Raw genomic sequence first — 18,798 nt, 5'->3', positions numbered from 1 at the left:
TTTTTGCTTTTTAGGACCACACCTGTGGCATACGTAAGGTCCCAGACTAGGGGTGGAAGTGGAGCTGCAGCTGCCGGCCACAGCCACAGCCACACCAGATGCTTTTACCCGCTGAGCAAGGCCAGGGATGGAACCTGCATCCTCACAGATGCTAGCTGGGTTTGTAACCCTCTGAGCCACAATGGGAGCTCCATTCCTATCTTTAATTGCAAAGAAAAATATAAACATTTGTTTTAGCACAAAGCCCTACATAATCAAAACTGCAGATCAACTTTTACCTTTTTTGAGAATCTTGGCCCCAGGAAAAGAAAATTCATTCCAGTAAATAACCCGTGATTGTTTTTTGGGGGGGGTGTCTCAAAACAGCAAATCTAAATTTAAAATGCCCAAACTGGAAACACATTCCTATTTACTACTGAAAAAATACATAGCAGAGTACTTTTCTTTTTCCCAATTTATTTTCAATATCAAATAAAATTTATGCTTTTTTTTTTCCTTGTGGCCGTGCCCACAGCATGTGGAAGTTCCCGGGTCAGGGATCAAACCCATGCCACAGCAGCGACAACACCCGATCCTTAACATGAGGTACCACAAGGGAACTCCATTATAAAATACAATCTAAAAAACCTTATCATGTAAAGTCTCCCTTCATCAGCAGCATTTCTGCTCCCGTTTCCAAAGTACCACTTTTAGGTTTGGTTGGCTCCCTTCCAGATCTTTTTCTGTACATTTAAACACTCATTCAGACTTCTGTTTTTATAAAAGTAGGCTCAAATTATAACACCGCTTTTTCCAATTAACTCCAAGATCTTTCTATGTCATTCATGAGAACCTCTTTTATTCTTTCTAACAGCTGCTCCATAGCCTACGTATGGAGGCTACCATGGAGGTACCGACATAATTCATTTAACCATTCGCCTCTGGTGGAGATTCAGAGTGACTTCAGAATTCTCACCATTGTGCAAAGATGCAATACACATCTTTGTATGCTGGATTAAAAACCAGACTGCTGGAGTTCCTATTGTGGCTCAGTGGTAACGAACCTGACTAGCATTCATGAGGATGCGGGTTCAATCCCTGGCCTCACTCAATGGGTTAAGGATCTGATGTTGCCATGAGCTGTGGTGTAGGTGGCAGATGTGGCTCAGATCTGGTATTGCTGTGGCTGTGGTACAGGCCAGCAGCTGCAGCTCCAATTGGACCCCTAGCCTGGGAACCTCCATTTGCCACAGGGTGTGGCCCTGGGAAGAAAAAAAAAAAAAAAAACAGACTGCTGAGTTTAAACCTCGGTGCCAACATTACCTGCTGGTGACCTTAATTTAAGCAAGTGATTTATCCTTGGTGGTCTCGACTGTAAAATGGGGATAATGAGAATAGCCTCAATGGGCTGCTGCAAGGATTCAATGTGTCAACACCTGGAAAGTGCTTAGAACACGACCTGGCACAGAGTTGAAGTGTTCAATAATGCCAGCTTTTTATTCATGTCTAGATGCATTTATTTACTTGAGACAGACTCCTGGAGGTGGAACTGCACATTTAAAATTCTATTATTGCGAAACTCTCCCCCTCAATGCCTGCTTACATTCCCATCAACTACAGCTTTCTCATTTCCTGCACTTGCCAGGGCTTCATGTTACCAATCCTTCTACACTTCGGCCATTCGGATGGACCAAAAAAACAGTAGTATGTGTTTCAATTTGCCGTTTCCCATTTACTTCGTAGTCATCCACAGATTTCTTTTCTTTTGTGTTCTTTTCCTATTCATATTCTATATTCATTTTTCTCACTTTAAATGTTTTCATCTATTTAAAAAAATTTCCTCGTATTTTTGTTTTTTATCTTAAAAAAATTTTTTTTCCTCTTTTTTGGCTACTCTGTGGCATATGGAGTTCCCAGGCCAGGGATCAGATCTGAGCTGCAGTTGCGACCTGCCCCACAGCTGCAGCAACTCGGGATCCTTTAACCCACTGCGTCGGGTTGGGGATGGAACCTGTGTCCTGGTGCTGCAGAGACGCCACTGATCCCGTTGTGCCACAGTGGGAACTCCTCTGGTACTTTTAATATGTACTGAGTACTCTAAACAACTGTGCTTCAATGAGAATTTCCGTAGTTTTAGAAAGCATAATAAAGCTTCATTATCTAAAGTATGAAAGTAATCCCAGAATGTATGCTTCAGACAAGTCACTGAATATGCAAGAGCTAGACTGTGATACCTGTGGCTGCTCTAACCGCCTCAGCCGGGCAGGTGACCGGGTTAGACTCTCTGCCAAGAGTGAGCACTTCCTGAGTTTGCGGTCATCTGTAAAGCCACTTGTCCTTTCTTCAGACCTATCCCCCACACTTCCCGTTTTTCACTTTATCCTTCCTGCCTTTCTTTCTGCCCTCACACCTGATGGGTATGAGATAGCCCGTACCCTGGGAAGTGCTCATCCACTCTAGCTGCACTTTTACTTCTGATGCCTTTTCTCAGACCCCTCAGGAGCCCCACTCTGCCATGACCGTTTTTATGCACAGGTAATCTTTTAAAAGCTTTTTTATAACACATGCTTCTAAACAAAGGCAGTTTGTTTTGTTTGATAAGTTGAAAACTTTCATTGGTACTTTTTCCCCTCAAGTGATGGTTTAGTGATCAATCTATTTTTCTGCAATTAAGAAAGTAAAGCCCACACACGGTACAATAAATTATAAATGAGACCATCAGACAATACTACAGCAATAAAACTTTGGTTCCTGTCAGTTCTATTCAGACTTGCTTACCACACAGTCAGAACATCGTATGTGTATGATGACAGAAATAAAAAATACATGACTTTCTGGAAAAATATCTATGTTTCACGTTAACTGAACTTGAAAGAATAACATATTCAAAGATGTTTGATTGCAATTTACTTTTTTTTTTTTTTGGTCTTTTTTGACACAGCTGTGGCATATGGAGGTTCCCAGGCTAGGGGTCTAAACAGAGTTGTAGCTGCCGGCCTACGCCAGAGCCACAGCTATGTCAGATCTGAGCCACATCTGTGACCTACACCACAGCTCATGGTGATGCCAGATCCTTAACCCACTGAGCAAGGCCAGGGATGGAACCTACAACCTCATGGTTCCTAGTAGGATTCACTTCCACTGCGCCATGATGGGAACTCTGCAATTTACATTTTTAAAAAACATTTTCCCTAATTATAAAATTAATGCATGTGCATTAAATGTAGGCAAAATCATTTTTTAAATTTTAAAATAAGAAGACAAAACCACCAAGAATCAACTCAATTATTATTAACTTTCTGGGTTATAGTTCATGTTCTTTTTTTCTGATTTTTTAATTTTTATTTTTTGCTTTTGAGGGCTGCACCTGCGGCATATGAAAGTTCCCAGGCTAGGGGTCAAATTGGAGCCACAGCCACAGCAACTCAGGATAGGAGCCGAGTCTGTGACCTACACCACAGGTCATGGCAACACTGGCCATGACCTTAACCCACTGAGTGAGGCCAGGGATCAAACCCAAGTCCTCATGGATACTAGTTGATATCTGAGCCACAATGGGGGTTCCTCAGATTTTTTTATATAATGGAATCATACCCCAAATATCTAAATTTCGTTCTTCTGATATATTGCGAACATTATGTCACATTGTGATTTATTTTTAAAATCCATTTAACAGGAAGTTCCCATTGTGGTGCAGGAGAAATGAATCCAACTAGTATCCATGAAGACCCAGATTTGATCCCTGGGCTCACTCAAGTGGGTTGGGAATCTGACGTTGCCGTGAGCTAGTGGTGTAGGTTGCAGACGCAGCTTGGATCCTGAGATGCTGAGGTGTAGGCTGGCAGCTATAGCTCTAATTCAGTCCCTAGCCTGGGAACTTCCATACGCCACGGGTGCGGCCCTACAAAGAAAAAAAAAAATCTACTTAACAGAATTCTTATATATTATCAAATCACATTTCTTCAATTTACATTCCTTTCTTGTTTTAAGTTTGGGTGAGAAGGTAAGGAGTGATTTCCAAATCAGACTGGGTGACAAAGAGAACATACCTTTCTCCGATCTTTAAGAATCCTGTCCAAACTCTCTTCATTAACTTTGCTTGCATAGTCATAAAAACTGTATTTTTAGACAAAAAATATTTCATTAAAATTACACAGTATTTTGACACGAATATGCTTAGTACCTTGTATCTATGGGTAACCTAACCCTAAAGCTTGGTAATAAAAACACAATTGCTTGTCTTCAATAGGTATAAAAAGAGAAATCAATCTAAAGGCTTTACTGATAGGAGAAATCTTTTGCATCAAGAATACTCAAGAGACTGCGACATTCAAAGGGTATTGCTTCCATAAGTGGGAGGTGCTGATAGCAAGTAATTACAAAATGTGTGGTTGCAAATGGCTATGACATCCTTTCCTTGTTTCTAAGTATCAATTACCTATGGGGAAAAAAGAGAATGCCAAAGCTCAATTTCTGAGAAATAAAGGAGGGAAATGGTATTTGCTGAATCCTTAATAAGACACCCAGCTGCATGCTTTCTCATGGTAATTCATTTCATTCTGGCCTCAATGCTGGGAGGAAGTACTAGTTCAGGCCAGCAAGTCAACATGTGTTCTTCCCATTTCTGGAGATAAAGATACTCAGGTTAAGTGACGTGTCTCCAGTCTAAGAGCTGGTAGATGGAAGAGCTGGGATCTGAAGCCAGGTCTGGCCAGCTTCAAACTGAATGCACTTAGCCTGAGAAGAAACCAATCTGACCAGGATCGTGTGATGAGTGGTCCAGGCATGATGGTGTGTGGGCTTGTCTACCCGCAGTCATGGTTTTAGGACTGCCACCCTCGTGCTCTCCTCCTGCCACGATAAGCCCAGGAAGGATTCAAGGTATAGTAAAAACCCTGAACTGGACATCAGGAGACGCCAGCTCCAGCTCAGTTCTGCTTCTCACCATACGCTCTCAGGCAAATCACTGTAACCTACCTGGCCTCTGTTTCCCTGTTGGCAAAACAGAGTTGGGAGTAGGCCATTTCTAAGGTTTCTGTCGGCTCTAAGAATTATGAGTCTATGATTCAAATTATGAGTTTATGAGTCTATATTCTGGTTGCTACTTTGTTGGCAATGTTTTAAGGAATTCCTCAGAAAGGCAAGGCAGAGCACACCAAGCAAAGCTTTGGACAGTCTGGGCTAAACAGGACCCTTTCGGAACCAGACAGAGGCTGTGTGCGGACCAGGGTCTGAATCAGTTCACTGGCTCTCAGATTCCTTTCAAATGAGCTGCTGGTTCCTTGCCTTGCTTCCTACTTTTCTTTCAGTTATGTGTAACCCTGGAAGAGACGAGGCTCTCAGCTACTTTGCTCACAGGTAGTCGTCATGCACGGTGACAGTCCCCTGAAATGATGGCTAAGTGTGTGCGGCAGGGCCTGGGGTACGGGGTGGTGGTGCACGTGACCCAAGTCCCAGGGTTCTTAGATGCAACAGGCTGGAGGTTTGGGTCAGCAGAGAACAGGGGTGAGGTCAGGGTAACAGCTGCAGGGGACGCACAGCAGAAGAGCCGGGCTCAGGGGCTGGCAGGGGTTAAAGAAGGAGGTGCTGACCAAAAATGCAGAATCAAACCAGTGTGGGCAGCACTGCAAGAAAGGTATTGGCCTGGCTTTGGGGAAAGGACAAGAATAGGGCCTCGGGGAGTTTTAAGAAACAGTGGAAATCATCAGACCAGCTGTCAGGCGGGAGGGTTTGGGGTTGAGAAGGAAGGCAGAGGCCTGGACTGTGGTTTGGGCAGAAGGCTGGTGTGTGGGAGATATTGGCCATTTTCTCCCTCACCCTTTGTCCTCCACGCGTCTCTCTGTCCTTTGCTTTCTCCCTCTGAATGTCTCTCCTCTCGTTTCTCTTTCTGTCCTTTCGGTGGTTACAGGATGCAAGTGGTGTATATCAACTTAAACACAAAAAAATTTTCTGTTCTTTTTCCTTACATTTTAAATTGCACACTGAAAATTTTTCATCTCTCTGAGAAACACCAATTATTTTATCTATACACGATCTTAATTAACTTCCTTCTCTGTGGCTGAAGAGCCCTTGCGAGGGGATCTGGCAGAGAGGCTCCCATTCTAAACCACTGAGGCCAAGGTTTATACCGTCTGAGCGCCCCTTTTCCTAACTTAACACAGTGCCACACACACATCTGGGACTTGATAAATAAGTGAATTTGGATGCGCTCAATTATACTTATTTTATAGCCATCATCAGATACAGGTCTAAATTCACTAGTTCTTAGCAATTTTTTAATAAGGCCGAAAAGCTGCAAAGGATGTGGCTTACCTAAAAAGCTTTGAACAAGGCTGATGGTTATGGATCTCTGTAATTAGAAAGAGGAAATACATCTCAGTTAATTATGTAAGATACAGACAACTATAAAACAGCTCAGGATTTTTTTTTTTAAACCAAAATCTCAGGCAATGAAAAGACAGCTGTCCTCTCCCAAACAGTGTGTACACTAGTGAAGGCAACGTGGCTTTCAACATTTACACTCAGGGACACATTCGCAGAACAAAGTAAACTGGAGAATGAAAGCTCTGTTTCCTTAGAGTCCCTGTTGTGGCTCAGCAGCTTAAGAACCTGACATAGCGTCCGTGAGGATGTGGGTTAAAGATCCAGCATTGCCGTGAGCTATGCTGTAGTTTGAGGCTCCGAGCCTGTGTTGCTGTGGCTGTGGCGTAGGCTGGCAGCTGCAGTTCCAATCTGACCCCAGCTGGGGAACTTCCAAGTGCTGCAGGTGCTACTGTAAAAAGAAAAAAAAAAGTTGTTTCCATGTGTCCAGGTATGATAAGCACACGTCTGAAAGCTTTTATTTGGGAACATGCAGGTGTTGTGTGCCTTTAGTCAATCTTACTTATAATTTATTTATTTATTAGCAAGATTTTTATTTATCTATCTGCCTGCACCCACCGCATGCAGAAGCGCCTGGGACTGAACCCACACCACAGCAGCGACCTAAGCCACAGCAGTGACAACACCAGGTCCTTAACCCACTGAGCCATGGGGGAACTCCAATCTTACCTATTAAACAAAGCTTAAGAGGAAAAAGGAACCACTGACTGGAAGCATTTACTCAAGGTGGATAAAGCTGTGAGGACAGCCTGGCAAGAGAAGGGCCTTAACCTACCATCAGTATCCTACCAACAACTCAGGACAACAGAACCAGGTATTTTGAAGGGAGGGGGAGGAAACTCTGTGTATTTATTAACCCTTACAAAGATTTTCGGCACCAAGGGAACCAGTCCCTTATAAGGCAGATCCTAATGGCCTCTGAAAAGATTGCTGAGATCACCCATAGAGAACAATTTCTTCAAGCTCACCAGGGGTTTAGGGTCTGTGTTATTTTATAAGAGCAAGAGACTAATTAACCACTCAATTCCATTAATAATATTCTCCTGGACAGCAACTCATCACCTGCTGTTTATAAAGCCATAGCCTCAGAGTTCCAGGCTGCAATTTTAACTCAATTAAAATGAAACCACAAGTCTGAAGGACATGGGGCTATGCCCATTAGCTTCTCCACTGATGTTAGTGCTGCCAAAACATACGCAGAAATGCCAAAACTTCCACAAGAAAGAAAAGTTCATTTGCCTAGTATAACTGCTAGTACAGCAATGCAAATAAGAAAACACCATCTAGGACCATTTCCTTCTTTCATCACCCCAAATTATACAGCGCACCATCATAAATTGGTGTAGACACACTGTTAGTAATTAGATTGCAGAACATTTGTAGTAAAAATGTTAACTACAGTTCAGGAAAAAGAAAAAAAAACTCATCTTCTACCTTTTTTTTTGTTGTTGTTGCTATTTCTTGGGCCGCTCCCTCAGCATATGGAGGTTCCCAGGCTAGGGGTCCAATCGGAGCTGTAGCCACCGGCCTACGCCAGAGCCACAGCAACGCAGGATCCGAGCCGCGTCTGCAACCTACACCCCAGCTCACGGCAATGCCAGATCCTTTAACCCACTGAGCAAGGGCAGGGACCGAACCCGCAACCTCATGGTTCCTAGTCGGATTCGTTAACCACTGCACCACGACGGGAACTCCATCTTCTACTTTAAAGGAAAGATACTTTGTTTAAGAAAATCCCAGAGTTCCTGTTACCGCGCAGCGGAAACAATCCGGCTAGGAACCATGAGGTTGCAGTTTCGATCCCTGGCCTCGCTCAGTGGGTTAAGGATCCAGCGTTGCCGTGATCTGTGGCGTAGGTTGCAGACATGGCTCAGATCTGGTGTTGCTGTGGCTCTGGCGTAGGCCGGGGCAACAGCTCCGATTAGACTCCTAGCCCGGAAACCTCCATATGCTGCAGGTGTGGCCCTAAAAAGACAAAAGACAAAAAAAAAAGAGAGAGAAAAGAAAATCCCTAGAGGAGTTCCTGTTGTGGCTCAGCAGGTTACAAGCCTGGCTAGTAGCCATAAGAATGTGGGTATGATCCCTGGCCTCACTTGGTGGGTTAAGGATCCAGTGTGCGTTGCCACGTCTGCAGCTTGGATCTGGCTGTGGCTGGCAGCTGCAGCTCAGATTCAGCCCCTAGCCTGGGAACTTCCATATGCCACATGTGCAGCCCTAAAAAGCAATTCCCTCCACCCTCCCAAAAAAAAGAAAAAAGAAAATTCCCTAGAGTAAATTCTGAACTCTGAATACTCAGCAATCCGCCCCAGCAGACTTCGTTCATGATTTAACCTGGATTAGAGACACGAAGACGACGTGCTCTAGGTATCATGGGGTGTTTTCTAAAGGAAGTTCAAGCTTTCTCTCCCAGGATTCTTGCAATACCTAACTAAGCACTCCATGAGCCAACAGGCACTGGTCTCAAGCATCCAGCCTGCAGACTGGAGTGAAGCTGGTGGGCACGTTAGCCGACAGGTGCACTTTTGCAAGCAGGGCAGATGGGGCAGCCTGGCCTGGGGTTGCAGTCTCCCCTGCCTTGGCGCTCATCCACACCATTGACCCCTCTGCACACGTTTCTTTAAAACTCCTCCCTGGGACGCACTGCTGTGCTTCCTTGTCTTCCTGTCTCTGCTGGTGGGTGAGCTGAACACTTCCTCTCCTTTCCTTCTTTCCTTGCATCACCTCAGTAACTAAGGGAGCTCTGCTGCTGCTGGCTCCTCCCGACCACTCCCAGCAGGAAGGGTGGACGGCTTTGCCTAAAGTGAGTGAGCAGAGCTTTAAAAATTAATATGCATGCAAAAGAAGACACAGATACTTTGAGATCGCAATGTGATAGCTTATACAAAAGCCCTCCTGGAGTTCCCGTAGCACAGAGGAAACGAATCTGACTAGGAACCACGAGCTTGTGGGTTCTGTCCCTGGCCTCACTCAGTGGGTTAAGGAACTGGCGTTGCCGTGAGTGTGATGCAGGCCGCAGACACAGATCCCAAGTTGCTCTGGCTGTGGCACAGGCCGGCAGCTCCGATTTAACCCCTAGCCTGGGAACCTCCACAGGTGCGGCCCTAAAAAGCAATACAAATAAAAAAAGAAAAAAAAAGCCCTCCTTCTTGCATAGAGTTGGGTAAAGGCATGTGTGTCTGGATTCAGACATTTTCAGCAAATAAGAAGTTTAGTCAATTTATTTGATTTAAAATATCTTACTCTATGCCAGCAAATTTCTTCATACTAGTGGTATGGAATATGACTCATGGCACATTCCCTAACATTTGGCCTTTCAATCCAGGTTTTCCAGAGTTCTTGGTTTACCTTTTCTAATATGTATTTATTTTTGAAAGAAAAACACTACAATGCTAACAGTACATTTAAGATAATTCTGGCAAGTACTGTGTTCATGAGATCCATGACTGTTTCAAACAATGAACCGAACGCAGCTAATAAATTAAACTTTGCACAGTAGAAGATGGTTGTCATGGCACTGCTGAACCAGGGCTATCGATCGGGACGTCCATGTATCTCCAATGCCATGGAAACTGGCATTTACTGCAAGAACCCGAAGGTTTATGAATCGAAGATACAGGACACTGTGCTAGAGAATTTGAATTACTTTACCATTCTATTCCTTTAAAGATAAAGAAACAGCCAGAACACTCATCAGAAATGCTAGTTTTGTGACCATGCCAAGCAAAAGAGCTCTTTCTTGCATGGTGTGCTATTGGGTCCATCATATACCAAATTAATTTGGAAAACCCAAGGGCAAACAATAAATAATTGCCCAGATGGCCAATGAAACCAAATTCTCTAATTTAAGATTTTAAAGAGTTAAGCAAAGCATAAAAACAAAACAAACAAAACCTCAACAAAAGAATAGCTATACATAGTAGAACAAGTATTAAGCCTTTATTTAACGAGTCAATATTGTAGCGAGTGGGTTTTATAGTTTTGGTTCTTTAGGAAACAGGTGTCTCTTGTGTCCTTCCCCGCCCTGATCCTAACCACCTCGATCCTCATCCTGGCCTCCCAACCCCGCGAGGGAAGGCTGTCAGAACAGACTGAAATTGACGAATTCGCCCCAACCTAACCTAACCTTCCAGCAGTATTTCAAACCACAAACCACTCGCCTTCACACATTCTGTATTTTAGTCACATGGAAACAGGCCAGACCCCTGAACGTTTTATGCACTCCTTCCTCTGTGATCCCCCGAAGGTACCACCCACTGGCCCTAGGTTTACCTCTGTCGTGACATCTTGGCTGATTTAACCCACTAGCAGTTTTTTTTTCTCTCCCCTTTTCTCCAACTCCTGAGAGCTCCTCTGTCCCTTCCTTACAGCACTCATCCTGCACTTTCCGGCACTGCTGTCTGCTTGGCTCATCCTCCCCCTGGGCCTGGAAGGCAGCGAAGAATCCAAACATTCCTCTCACTGCCCAGCACCTGCCTCACACACGGATGTTCTTCAATAACCACTGGCTGCATGAACGAACGAACGAACTGTCCCTTGCTTTGTCCTGCATATGAGGACATGCCGTCTGGTGACCTGAGGTGCAGCTGAAAGGACTATGGTCCTTATTTATCAAAAGGAGACTGACCCAGAGAGTGGGTGCACTTACAAATACTCCTTTGTTTTCCCCAGCAATCGGCCCCCAGTTGACTGTTTGGCTTATTCCTCAGAATGCTGTGTAGGTTTAACAAATATCTCCTGTAAACAAGTGTAAACAACTTTGCCGGATCCTCCAAGAAGGACCAGCACATCACATACTTTTGTCAGAGTGTGAGGTGATGATGACAATGGGTAGAGCCCCATGGGCAAACTCCAGGGGGACTGTGGTTGTGTCCACCGAGTGCAGCATGGCACAGCGGTTCAGCGGGGCAGGCCAGTCGGTGGGGAAGGGGTGGCTTCGTAGAGGACCTGCACTCACAGCTCTGAGTACATACTGGCTCAGAAGAACATTTCGTGTCATTTACTAGTGAAAATCACTGGCACTGTGATTTTAGTGGGTTTTCGACATACTCTTTGGATCTACTATAAGATTCAAATCAGTTAAGGGCCAAAGAACGAAAACAAGCACATATGTATGAGCGGAGTATCTCTAAGGTCAGTGATGAACCCGCTTACCAATCACTTGCAGGAATTCGGTGTTGCTGATCTGGGAGTCACTGATGCTGAAGGTTTCCTCTTGTCTCACCTCTCCCAGCAAAAATCCTTCCTAAAAGTAACGAGAGACAACAGCTGTAGCTAAAAATAAAAATGATTTTGGAGTTCCCATTGTGGCACAGTGGAAACAACTCTCACTGGGGTCCATGAGGTTGCGGGTTTGATCCCTGGCCTCGCTCAGTGGGTTAAGGATCCGGCATTGCCGTGAGCTGTGGTGTAGTTGCAGACATGGCTCGGATCTGGCGTTGCTGTGGCTGTGGTATAGGCTGGCAGCTACAGCTCTGATTAGACCCCTAGACTGGGAACCTCCATATGCTTTGGGTGCAGCCCTAAAATGACAAAAGACAAAAAAAAAAAGATTTTCAGTGAAATTAAGAGTTATTGAGGGAGTTCCTGTCGTAGCTCAGAGGAAATGAATCTGATTATTATCCAAAAGGACACAGGTTCAATTCCTTGCCTTGCTCAGTGGGTTAAGGATTCAGCTTTGCTGTAGGTTGCAGATGCGGCTTGGATCTGGAGTTGTTGTGGCTGTCGTGTAGGCCAGCAGCTGTAGCTTGAATTCGACCCCTAGGCCTGGGAACCTCCAGATGCCACCAGTGTGGCCCTAAAAAGACAAAACAAAAACAAACAAAAAGAGTAATTGACATTACAATTTTGTAACAATTCTAATAATCAAATAAACTTGCCATCTAAACTACTATTCCACAGCCCCACAAGGAAGACTAAAGCAACCTGAGATATAGTTATTAACTGGACTGTTGGAAAAAAGGATTCCATGACAGAATGAAATATTATTTTAATTCCTTCCCCCAAACCCCATTGTTTTGAAGTGAAAATAAGTAGAGCGAATTCATCACCTAAATCCTACTAAGCGTAACAACCAACATTAGAAAAGCTCAGGAAGCAGAAATATTCCAAGGTTGTTTCCTTTTTTTTTTTTTTCTTTTTAGGGCTGCACCTGTGGCATATGGAAGTTCCCAGGCTAGGGGTCAAATTGGAGATACAGCTGCAGGCCTACACCACAGCTCACAGCCACGCCGGATCCTTAACCCACTGAGCAAAGCCAGGGATCAAACCTGCAACCTCATGGTTCCTAGTTGGATTCGTTTCCACGGCACCACGACGCGAATTCCTCCAAGGTTGTTTTCTTGAAACAGCATGTAATTCACTTCATTTTTTAAAAAACACTGCCAATGATAAAAGGATAAGGACGTTAAAACACTGCCAATGATAAAAGGATAAGGAAGTTAACACAAAGCTCAACTAACTGCTCTTGTATAGGCTGGTGTGGGAAATGAGGATTTCAGCAAATAAGTCATCACTCACATAAAAGTTTTTCTGTAATCAATGCTGAGGTTTATTTACACCTTTGGAGAACACCTACCACCATCATCAATTCTGGATCACTCAGCACATAACCCGTTGTCTGAGCACGTGCTGTAGGGGTCAGCACAAGCACAGCTGAAGAACATCTTACTCTAAATGTCGAAACAATGTGCCTGTACGTGCTTAACTAAGAGGCTGTTCTGGACGCCCCTCCCCAGAGATCCACAGAGTTACTCCTTCCCATCGAATGGCACCTTATCAGAGGCCAGCAACCGCTCTCTTTACCCTGTACCCTTTTTCTTTTTCGTCTTCTCACTATCTGCCCTATTACGTATTTACACGTATGAACAAATGCCTACTCCTACTGAAACGTGAGCAGGGACTATGTGCTTGCTCATTGCGTCTCAGCACCAAGACAGCGCCCAGCACACAGGCGGTGCTCAATAAAAGCAAGCTGAATACATTTGATGCAAGAGTGTCCTTTCTATCCCAGGTGATTCTCTGCACCAATTAAAGAAGTTTCCTACTTTAAAACCCATTCCCAGCTGGAATCTGTGGTGATGAGCGGGGAGAGAGAGATGCTTTTCAGCACAGCTTTTGTGTTGGATTAGCGGGGTGGCGCATCCTAAAATCCCAGATCGTCATGTGCAGGGCATCTCTCAAACTTAACTAATATACAGATCCCTACAAACAAACAAGCAACCTTCTTTCAGACCTAGACCGTCCATGACTACTGGTCTTGAAAAACAATGACTAAGGAAACTTGTTTTATCCTTTCAAAGTCTTTCGGTTATGAGCTCTCACTACAAAAGACAAGCTTTGTCTTTGTAGCAGGTTCAAAGGGAAAAATCCAATTTAAGAGTCCTATGGCACTTCAGACTAAGAACATATTTCTAGTGCCCCACAGTCTAAGGTGGCCAGATTTAGCAAATAAGAATGCAGGACACCCAGTTAACTCTGAACTTCAGATAAACAATGGATAAACAACAGGATGTACTTATACAATTTTAGATAAAAAACGGTTTATTATTTATCTAAGATTCAAATTTAACTGAGTGTCCTCCACTTTACCTGGCAACCCCACCACAGGCCTCGCTTTGAAAAACTCAACGGTGACATCAAGACACTCTAAAGCCAAGTGCAACATGAATGCTTACCTATCTACTGGCTTGGGTTATCTAAGCCACTGCTACTTTATAAAAGTAGGCAAACTACAGTGTGGGGGGTAATTCCCAACTAATGCCTGCTGTTGTATGATCTACAAGCTTAGAACAGTTTCTACACTTTTACACTGTTGAAGAAAAAATAAAAATAAGAAGAACCTTTCATGACATGTGGAAATCATATGAAATTCAAATCTCAGTGTCCATAAATAAGGTTTTACTGGAAGCAGTCGTCTTATTTTTTCTGTATGGCTCCTTGCTCCCTACAACAGCAGAGCTGAGTAGTTGCTACAACGACCACATGGCTTATGAAGCCTAAAATATTTACTGTCTGGCCCTTTACAGAAAAAGTTTGCTAGTTCCAGCTCTACTGAATAATGAGCGGTTTTAAAGTAATTTCTCGCCAGGACAAAACAAGAATGTACTATAAAAACAAACTCTTGGTTCTTCAACTCTAAGTGAAATTGAAATTCCTTTAAAGTAGTTCACTTATGTAATTGTGGCAAGGTTAATATAAGCAGGTATCTTCATATCAGATGCAAGTTGCAAACTACTGTCAGGGGTGAAAAGTGCTATGAGGTCCAGCACCATGCCTTGCATATAGCACAGAATTAAATTGACAACAATCCAAGTAACATCACTATCTCCACGCGGTTTGTAAAAACCTATTTTTCAACAGGTTGCTTATTCTTAACAGTAATTTTGCCTTATACATAAATTATGATACTACTAGGTACTCCAAGAACTGGAGAGGTTAAGAAGCATTATCGAAACCATATTTAATACTTCCACAGGACACTAGCAACATCGCAAACCACCAATACATGGAATTGCATTACATTATTAAGCAGCTGGCTGCGGTATCAAAGGCCTTAGTGTCCGGAGACAGGAGCTGCCTCTGGAAAAACCTATGTTGTGCATATTCCTATCATCAGTCTCTACCATCAAACTGAAGAGATGAACGGTACAACAATTTAATGCCATCGAATTCCTAACAGAACCTCCTCTCTAGGAAACCAGCTTTTATTAATGGAAGCTAAGACTGCACACAGCAAAACAAATCCAGTTCCTTCTTCTGCAGTGTCTCATTTTGCTTTGTAATGACAACCACAATCCCCCCTCCAACATTTATTTAATGAATTTGAATAATTTACTACTCAGATAATTTAAAACAATCCCTCAATTTGGTGGGCAAATACTTATAAAGATAAAAATTATCGAGTTTCACAAAGAATTTCCAGCCAGAGGCCAGTGACATTAAAAATGCATTTCCGATCACTCATACGTAGGCCTGTCACTTCCCTATTTCACCGAGGCTAGTTCTGTGGTTTCTGAACATTCGACAAGGAACTAAACATGCAACTTCAAAGCAAGGAGACCCTGTACCTAACACTCTTGGTTACATCTCCATTTTCCATCGAGGCGAAGAAAACACGACCGTATCTAACAAGTATGAACAGTGACAGCCACGGTTTCCCTCGTCGCACCCCCAACAACCTGTCAGACCAGCGGGCGCGGCTGGGTGCCTATGCTCGAGACTACAGCCCGGTCTCTCGGCTCCTTCCCGACCCCAGACGCCCCTCACAAGTCTAGAAGCCTGACCCTCAGGGAGGGGCAGGCGCTCAGTTTCCCCTAAGCGGCTCCTGACACTGTTGGTGGCCGGCCAGGAAAGCTTTCCTAACCGGGAGACAGCTGTCCCGGGACGGCCAGACTGCGGGAGGCACCGAGCGAGGGGGCTCATCTCGGGGCGAAGGAAGCCCGGGCAGCAGGAGTTCGCCGGGGGCGGGAGCCTCCTCCCGGGTCGTCAGTTCCTCGGGCCAGCCCGGGGGGCGAGCCGCCGGTGATCCCAGCTTGGCCGCAGGCGTCGGCCTGAGACCGAGGCTGGAGGCCCCAGCGGCCGCGGTGGGGGGCCCAGCACCTACGTGGTCGGCGTTGCTGTTGGCGCTGTGGAAACACACAGCGCTGAAGGTGTAGCCCGAAATGGAAGCCGCCATGATGGAAATCTCCAACTCCCCCATCATGCCCTGCGGAGAGCACCTAGCCTTCCGGCCGGCCCCGCCCCTTGGCATTCTGGGAAATGAAGTCTTCGGCGGGTGAAGCCAAGGGGCCTGAGCGCCCTGGAGTGAGGGCTGAGAAGAGCCGCCTTAGGCGATCAGTACTGACCAAGGCCCTGCATCCTTGGCGCGGATTTCGCGCCCGCCCGGCACATTCCAGTCACTGCCTCTTCTAATAGCCCGTGGTAGTTCCCCAAACCGGTTTTCCTTTCCAAGCGAAACTTTTTGGGATTGAAAGCCAGCATTTGCCGTGCTCAAGGATAGGAGGAGGAGGAGGAGGCGGATTCCGGCAACTCTATGGTTTGGAGTTTGTCTTAAAAGTAACATGATGTGATTTCAGTTTTTACGTGCCCACTCTGGTTGCAGTGTTGAGAATACGGTGCCAGAGAAGGGAAAAGGGGGACGGGAGGCTATCATAATAATCCAGACGCTGGATGTCAGTGGTTTGGGGGTGGTGAGAAGTGAGATGGTGGTAGCAGTGGAGGTGTTAAGAAGCCTTTGGATTCTGGGGACAAAAGAAGACAAATTTAATGGAAAAGCATGGAAAGAGGATAAAAACAACATAAATAATAAACTGAAAATGATCTACAACTAACTTCAGGGAAGGAACTAACCTTTCTATGCATTAGTCTTCAATTTGTTCCACCTTCCAGGTTCAAAACTGGGATTTTAATCTCTCACAAAGCTCCTTCTACCACATGCTTTCTGAACTCAGCAACACAACTGTTTTCTGACAGTCACACAGGCCCACGAGCACGGCATTTTCTTGACAGTCCCCTTTGATCAGTCAGCACAGTCTTCAAAATGTATCCAGAATCCTACAACTCACCACCAGCACACCCATCACAGTGGTTCAAGTCATCATCTGCTCTCTCCTGGATCAATGTAAGGGCCCCTAAGTCATGGGGCCTGAACTGGAGGCATTTTTGCCCCTTGGGACTTTTGACAAAAATAAGACATTTTTGGATGTCACAACGGGGCAGAGGGTGCCACTTCCATTTAGAGGCTAAGGATGCTGCTAAACATCCTACAATGCACAGGACAGACCTTCACAAAAAAGAATTATCCCCCCCACACACATGTCAATTGAATGAGGTTAGGAAATCCTGTGTTCCCACGGCTGCCTTTAACCCCTTTCCTGCCAAATCTGTCCTCAACATACCAGCCAAAATGGTCATGCCAAAACTTAAATCATGTTGCTTCTTGGTCAAATCCCAAAACTTCCGATGACCCAGCTCTTTCACGTCCTGCGTCTGTCCCCTTGTTCACCCTGTTCCAGCTACACTTGTGTTCTTTCTGCTTCCCAGATATTCCTGTCTCATTCTACCTCAGGGGCTTTGCACTCACTGTTGTCTTTGCCTGGAATGCTCTTCTCCCAGAAAGCTGCAATGTTTGTGCCATGATCTCTGCTCTAGATTTGGTGACGTGGGACCCAGACAGCCCCGTGCGGGACTGATTGAGTTATTATCCCAGCTGTAGGGGCGTTTGGAATTACCTTTAGAGGAAGAGTCTAATCACCCAAGATCAATTCTCCTGTTCTGAGCAAACAGTCATTCAATGCCTGGTCAATGCCGATGAATAAAGACCCAGCTCCTTCAATCAAACTTCAAAATTCCAAAGGATCACTCTGGCTTCCCAGGGCTCTGTCAGGGGAGAGGGTGTTAGCTGAGGCTCTGTTGTAACCATACCCCAGTCTAAGTACTTCCTCTGTCTAACCCTGCTTCTCTCCCTTCCCCAGTAGGTGGGGATCTTGAGAGCACACCCTAATAAACTTCCTCCTGCTTGGTCTTACACTCTGCTCCCCAGGAACACAACTTGTGACAAACTCTTTTAGGTTTTCACTCCATGCTACCTTTTCAGAGGATGCTTCCATTATGACCCTAACTGGGATTGCCTGGAACTTGACTGTCATTTTGCCAATTGGGAAGCGGCTGAGAACTCCCAAAAGCACAGTTTCAGAGAAGTTGTAGGTGCGCAGGGTTCCGGGCTGCAGGGATTGGTGGAGTGAGAGGGAGACAGGCAACCCAGTGTACTCTCAGTGCTTCCCCCTTGACTCATGTAATGGGCACCGAGTGGGAGGGACCGTGTTCCTTGGCACATTCCAGCTTCTCCCTGGTGATGGGCAGCTCTGCTGGGATAGAGTTTCTCCACCCCAACCAAGAATCTGTTGCCCTGGGAGATCAGAGATGGTGCCCCACACAGCCTTCAGGACTAAACAGCCAGAGGAATCCTGGAGCCAGAGAAGGAATTCTGTATAAACCGTGGTTTTTTTCCAGGGCTCCATACCAACAACTGTTTATAGCGTTTGTCACACACAGCAAAAACATCTTAAGTGTTGGCAAGACATCAGATTGAAGACAGCCTTATCTTTCATGGGTGCTTCTTAATTAGAACCTAACACTTTTATAAGACGCACTCAGTCACATTCCAGCCTATTCTCTCTAGCAGCGCGTCTAGGAAAGATCACAACCATTCACTCAGGGCAGCACTAATTGACTGTGGCATCGGGTGGTTTTATTTCTCTGTAATAAGGTTACTTACGCACTTTCTCGAGTTCTTTACTCGCTATGGACATAGGCTCCCATCTGTCTTTTACCATATTCTATCATCAGCGGTTGCCTGAAGATCTTGGAACGTCTTGCATCAGAGGAGATGCACATGCAGTCCGAATCGGGATTTCCATGAGCTGGAAAGGCAACTGTTGA

At 45.0% G+C, this 18,798-nt stretch overlaps 1 protein-coding gene across 1 annotated transcript in view; it reads right to left on the bottom strand.

Annotated features, from left to right (window-relative positions):
- The window catches only part of ABRAXAS2 (abraxas 2, BRISC complex subunit), a 30,918-nt gene extending 14,475 nt beyond the window's left edge, over nucleotides 1-16,443 (bottom strand). Inside the window, exons 1-4 of the mRNA XM_047759940.1 lie at nucleotides 15,962-16,443; nucleotides 11,512-11,602; nucleotides 6,292-6,328; nucleotides 4,029-4,095 (exon numbers count right to left, since the gene is read on the bottom strand). Coding sequence (XP_047615896.1) covers nucleotides 4,029-4,095; nucleotides 6,292-6,328; nucleotides 11,512-11,602; nucleotides 15,962-16,108 — 342 coding nt within the window. The 5' untranslated portion in view covers nucleotides 16,109-16,443. The remainder of the gene's footprint in view (nucleotides 1-4,028; nucleotides 4,096-6,291; nucleotides 6,329-11,511; nucleotides 11,603-15,961) is intronic.
- Between the last annotated feature and the right edge of the window lie 2,355 nt (nucleotides 16,444-18,798).

The sequence above is a fragment of the Phacochoerus africanus genome, chromosome 15 (genome assembly GCF_016906955.1).
Source record: "Phacochoerus africanus isolate WHEZ1 chromosome 15, ROS_Pafr_v1, whole genome shotgun sequence".
Classification (NCBI taxonomy): Eukaryota; Metazoa; Chordata; class Mammalia; order Artiodactyla; family Suidae; genus Phacochoerus; species Phacochoerus africanus.
Note: the sequence above shows the minus strand (reverse complement) of the source record. Positions and strands in the feature narration are given on the sequence as shown.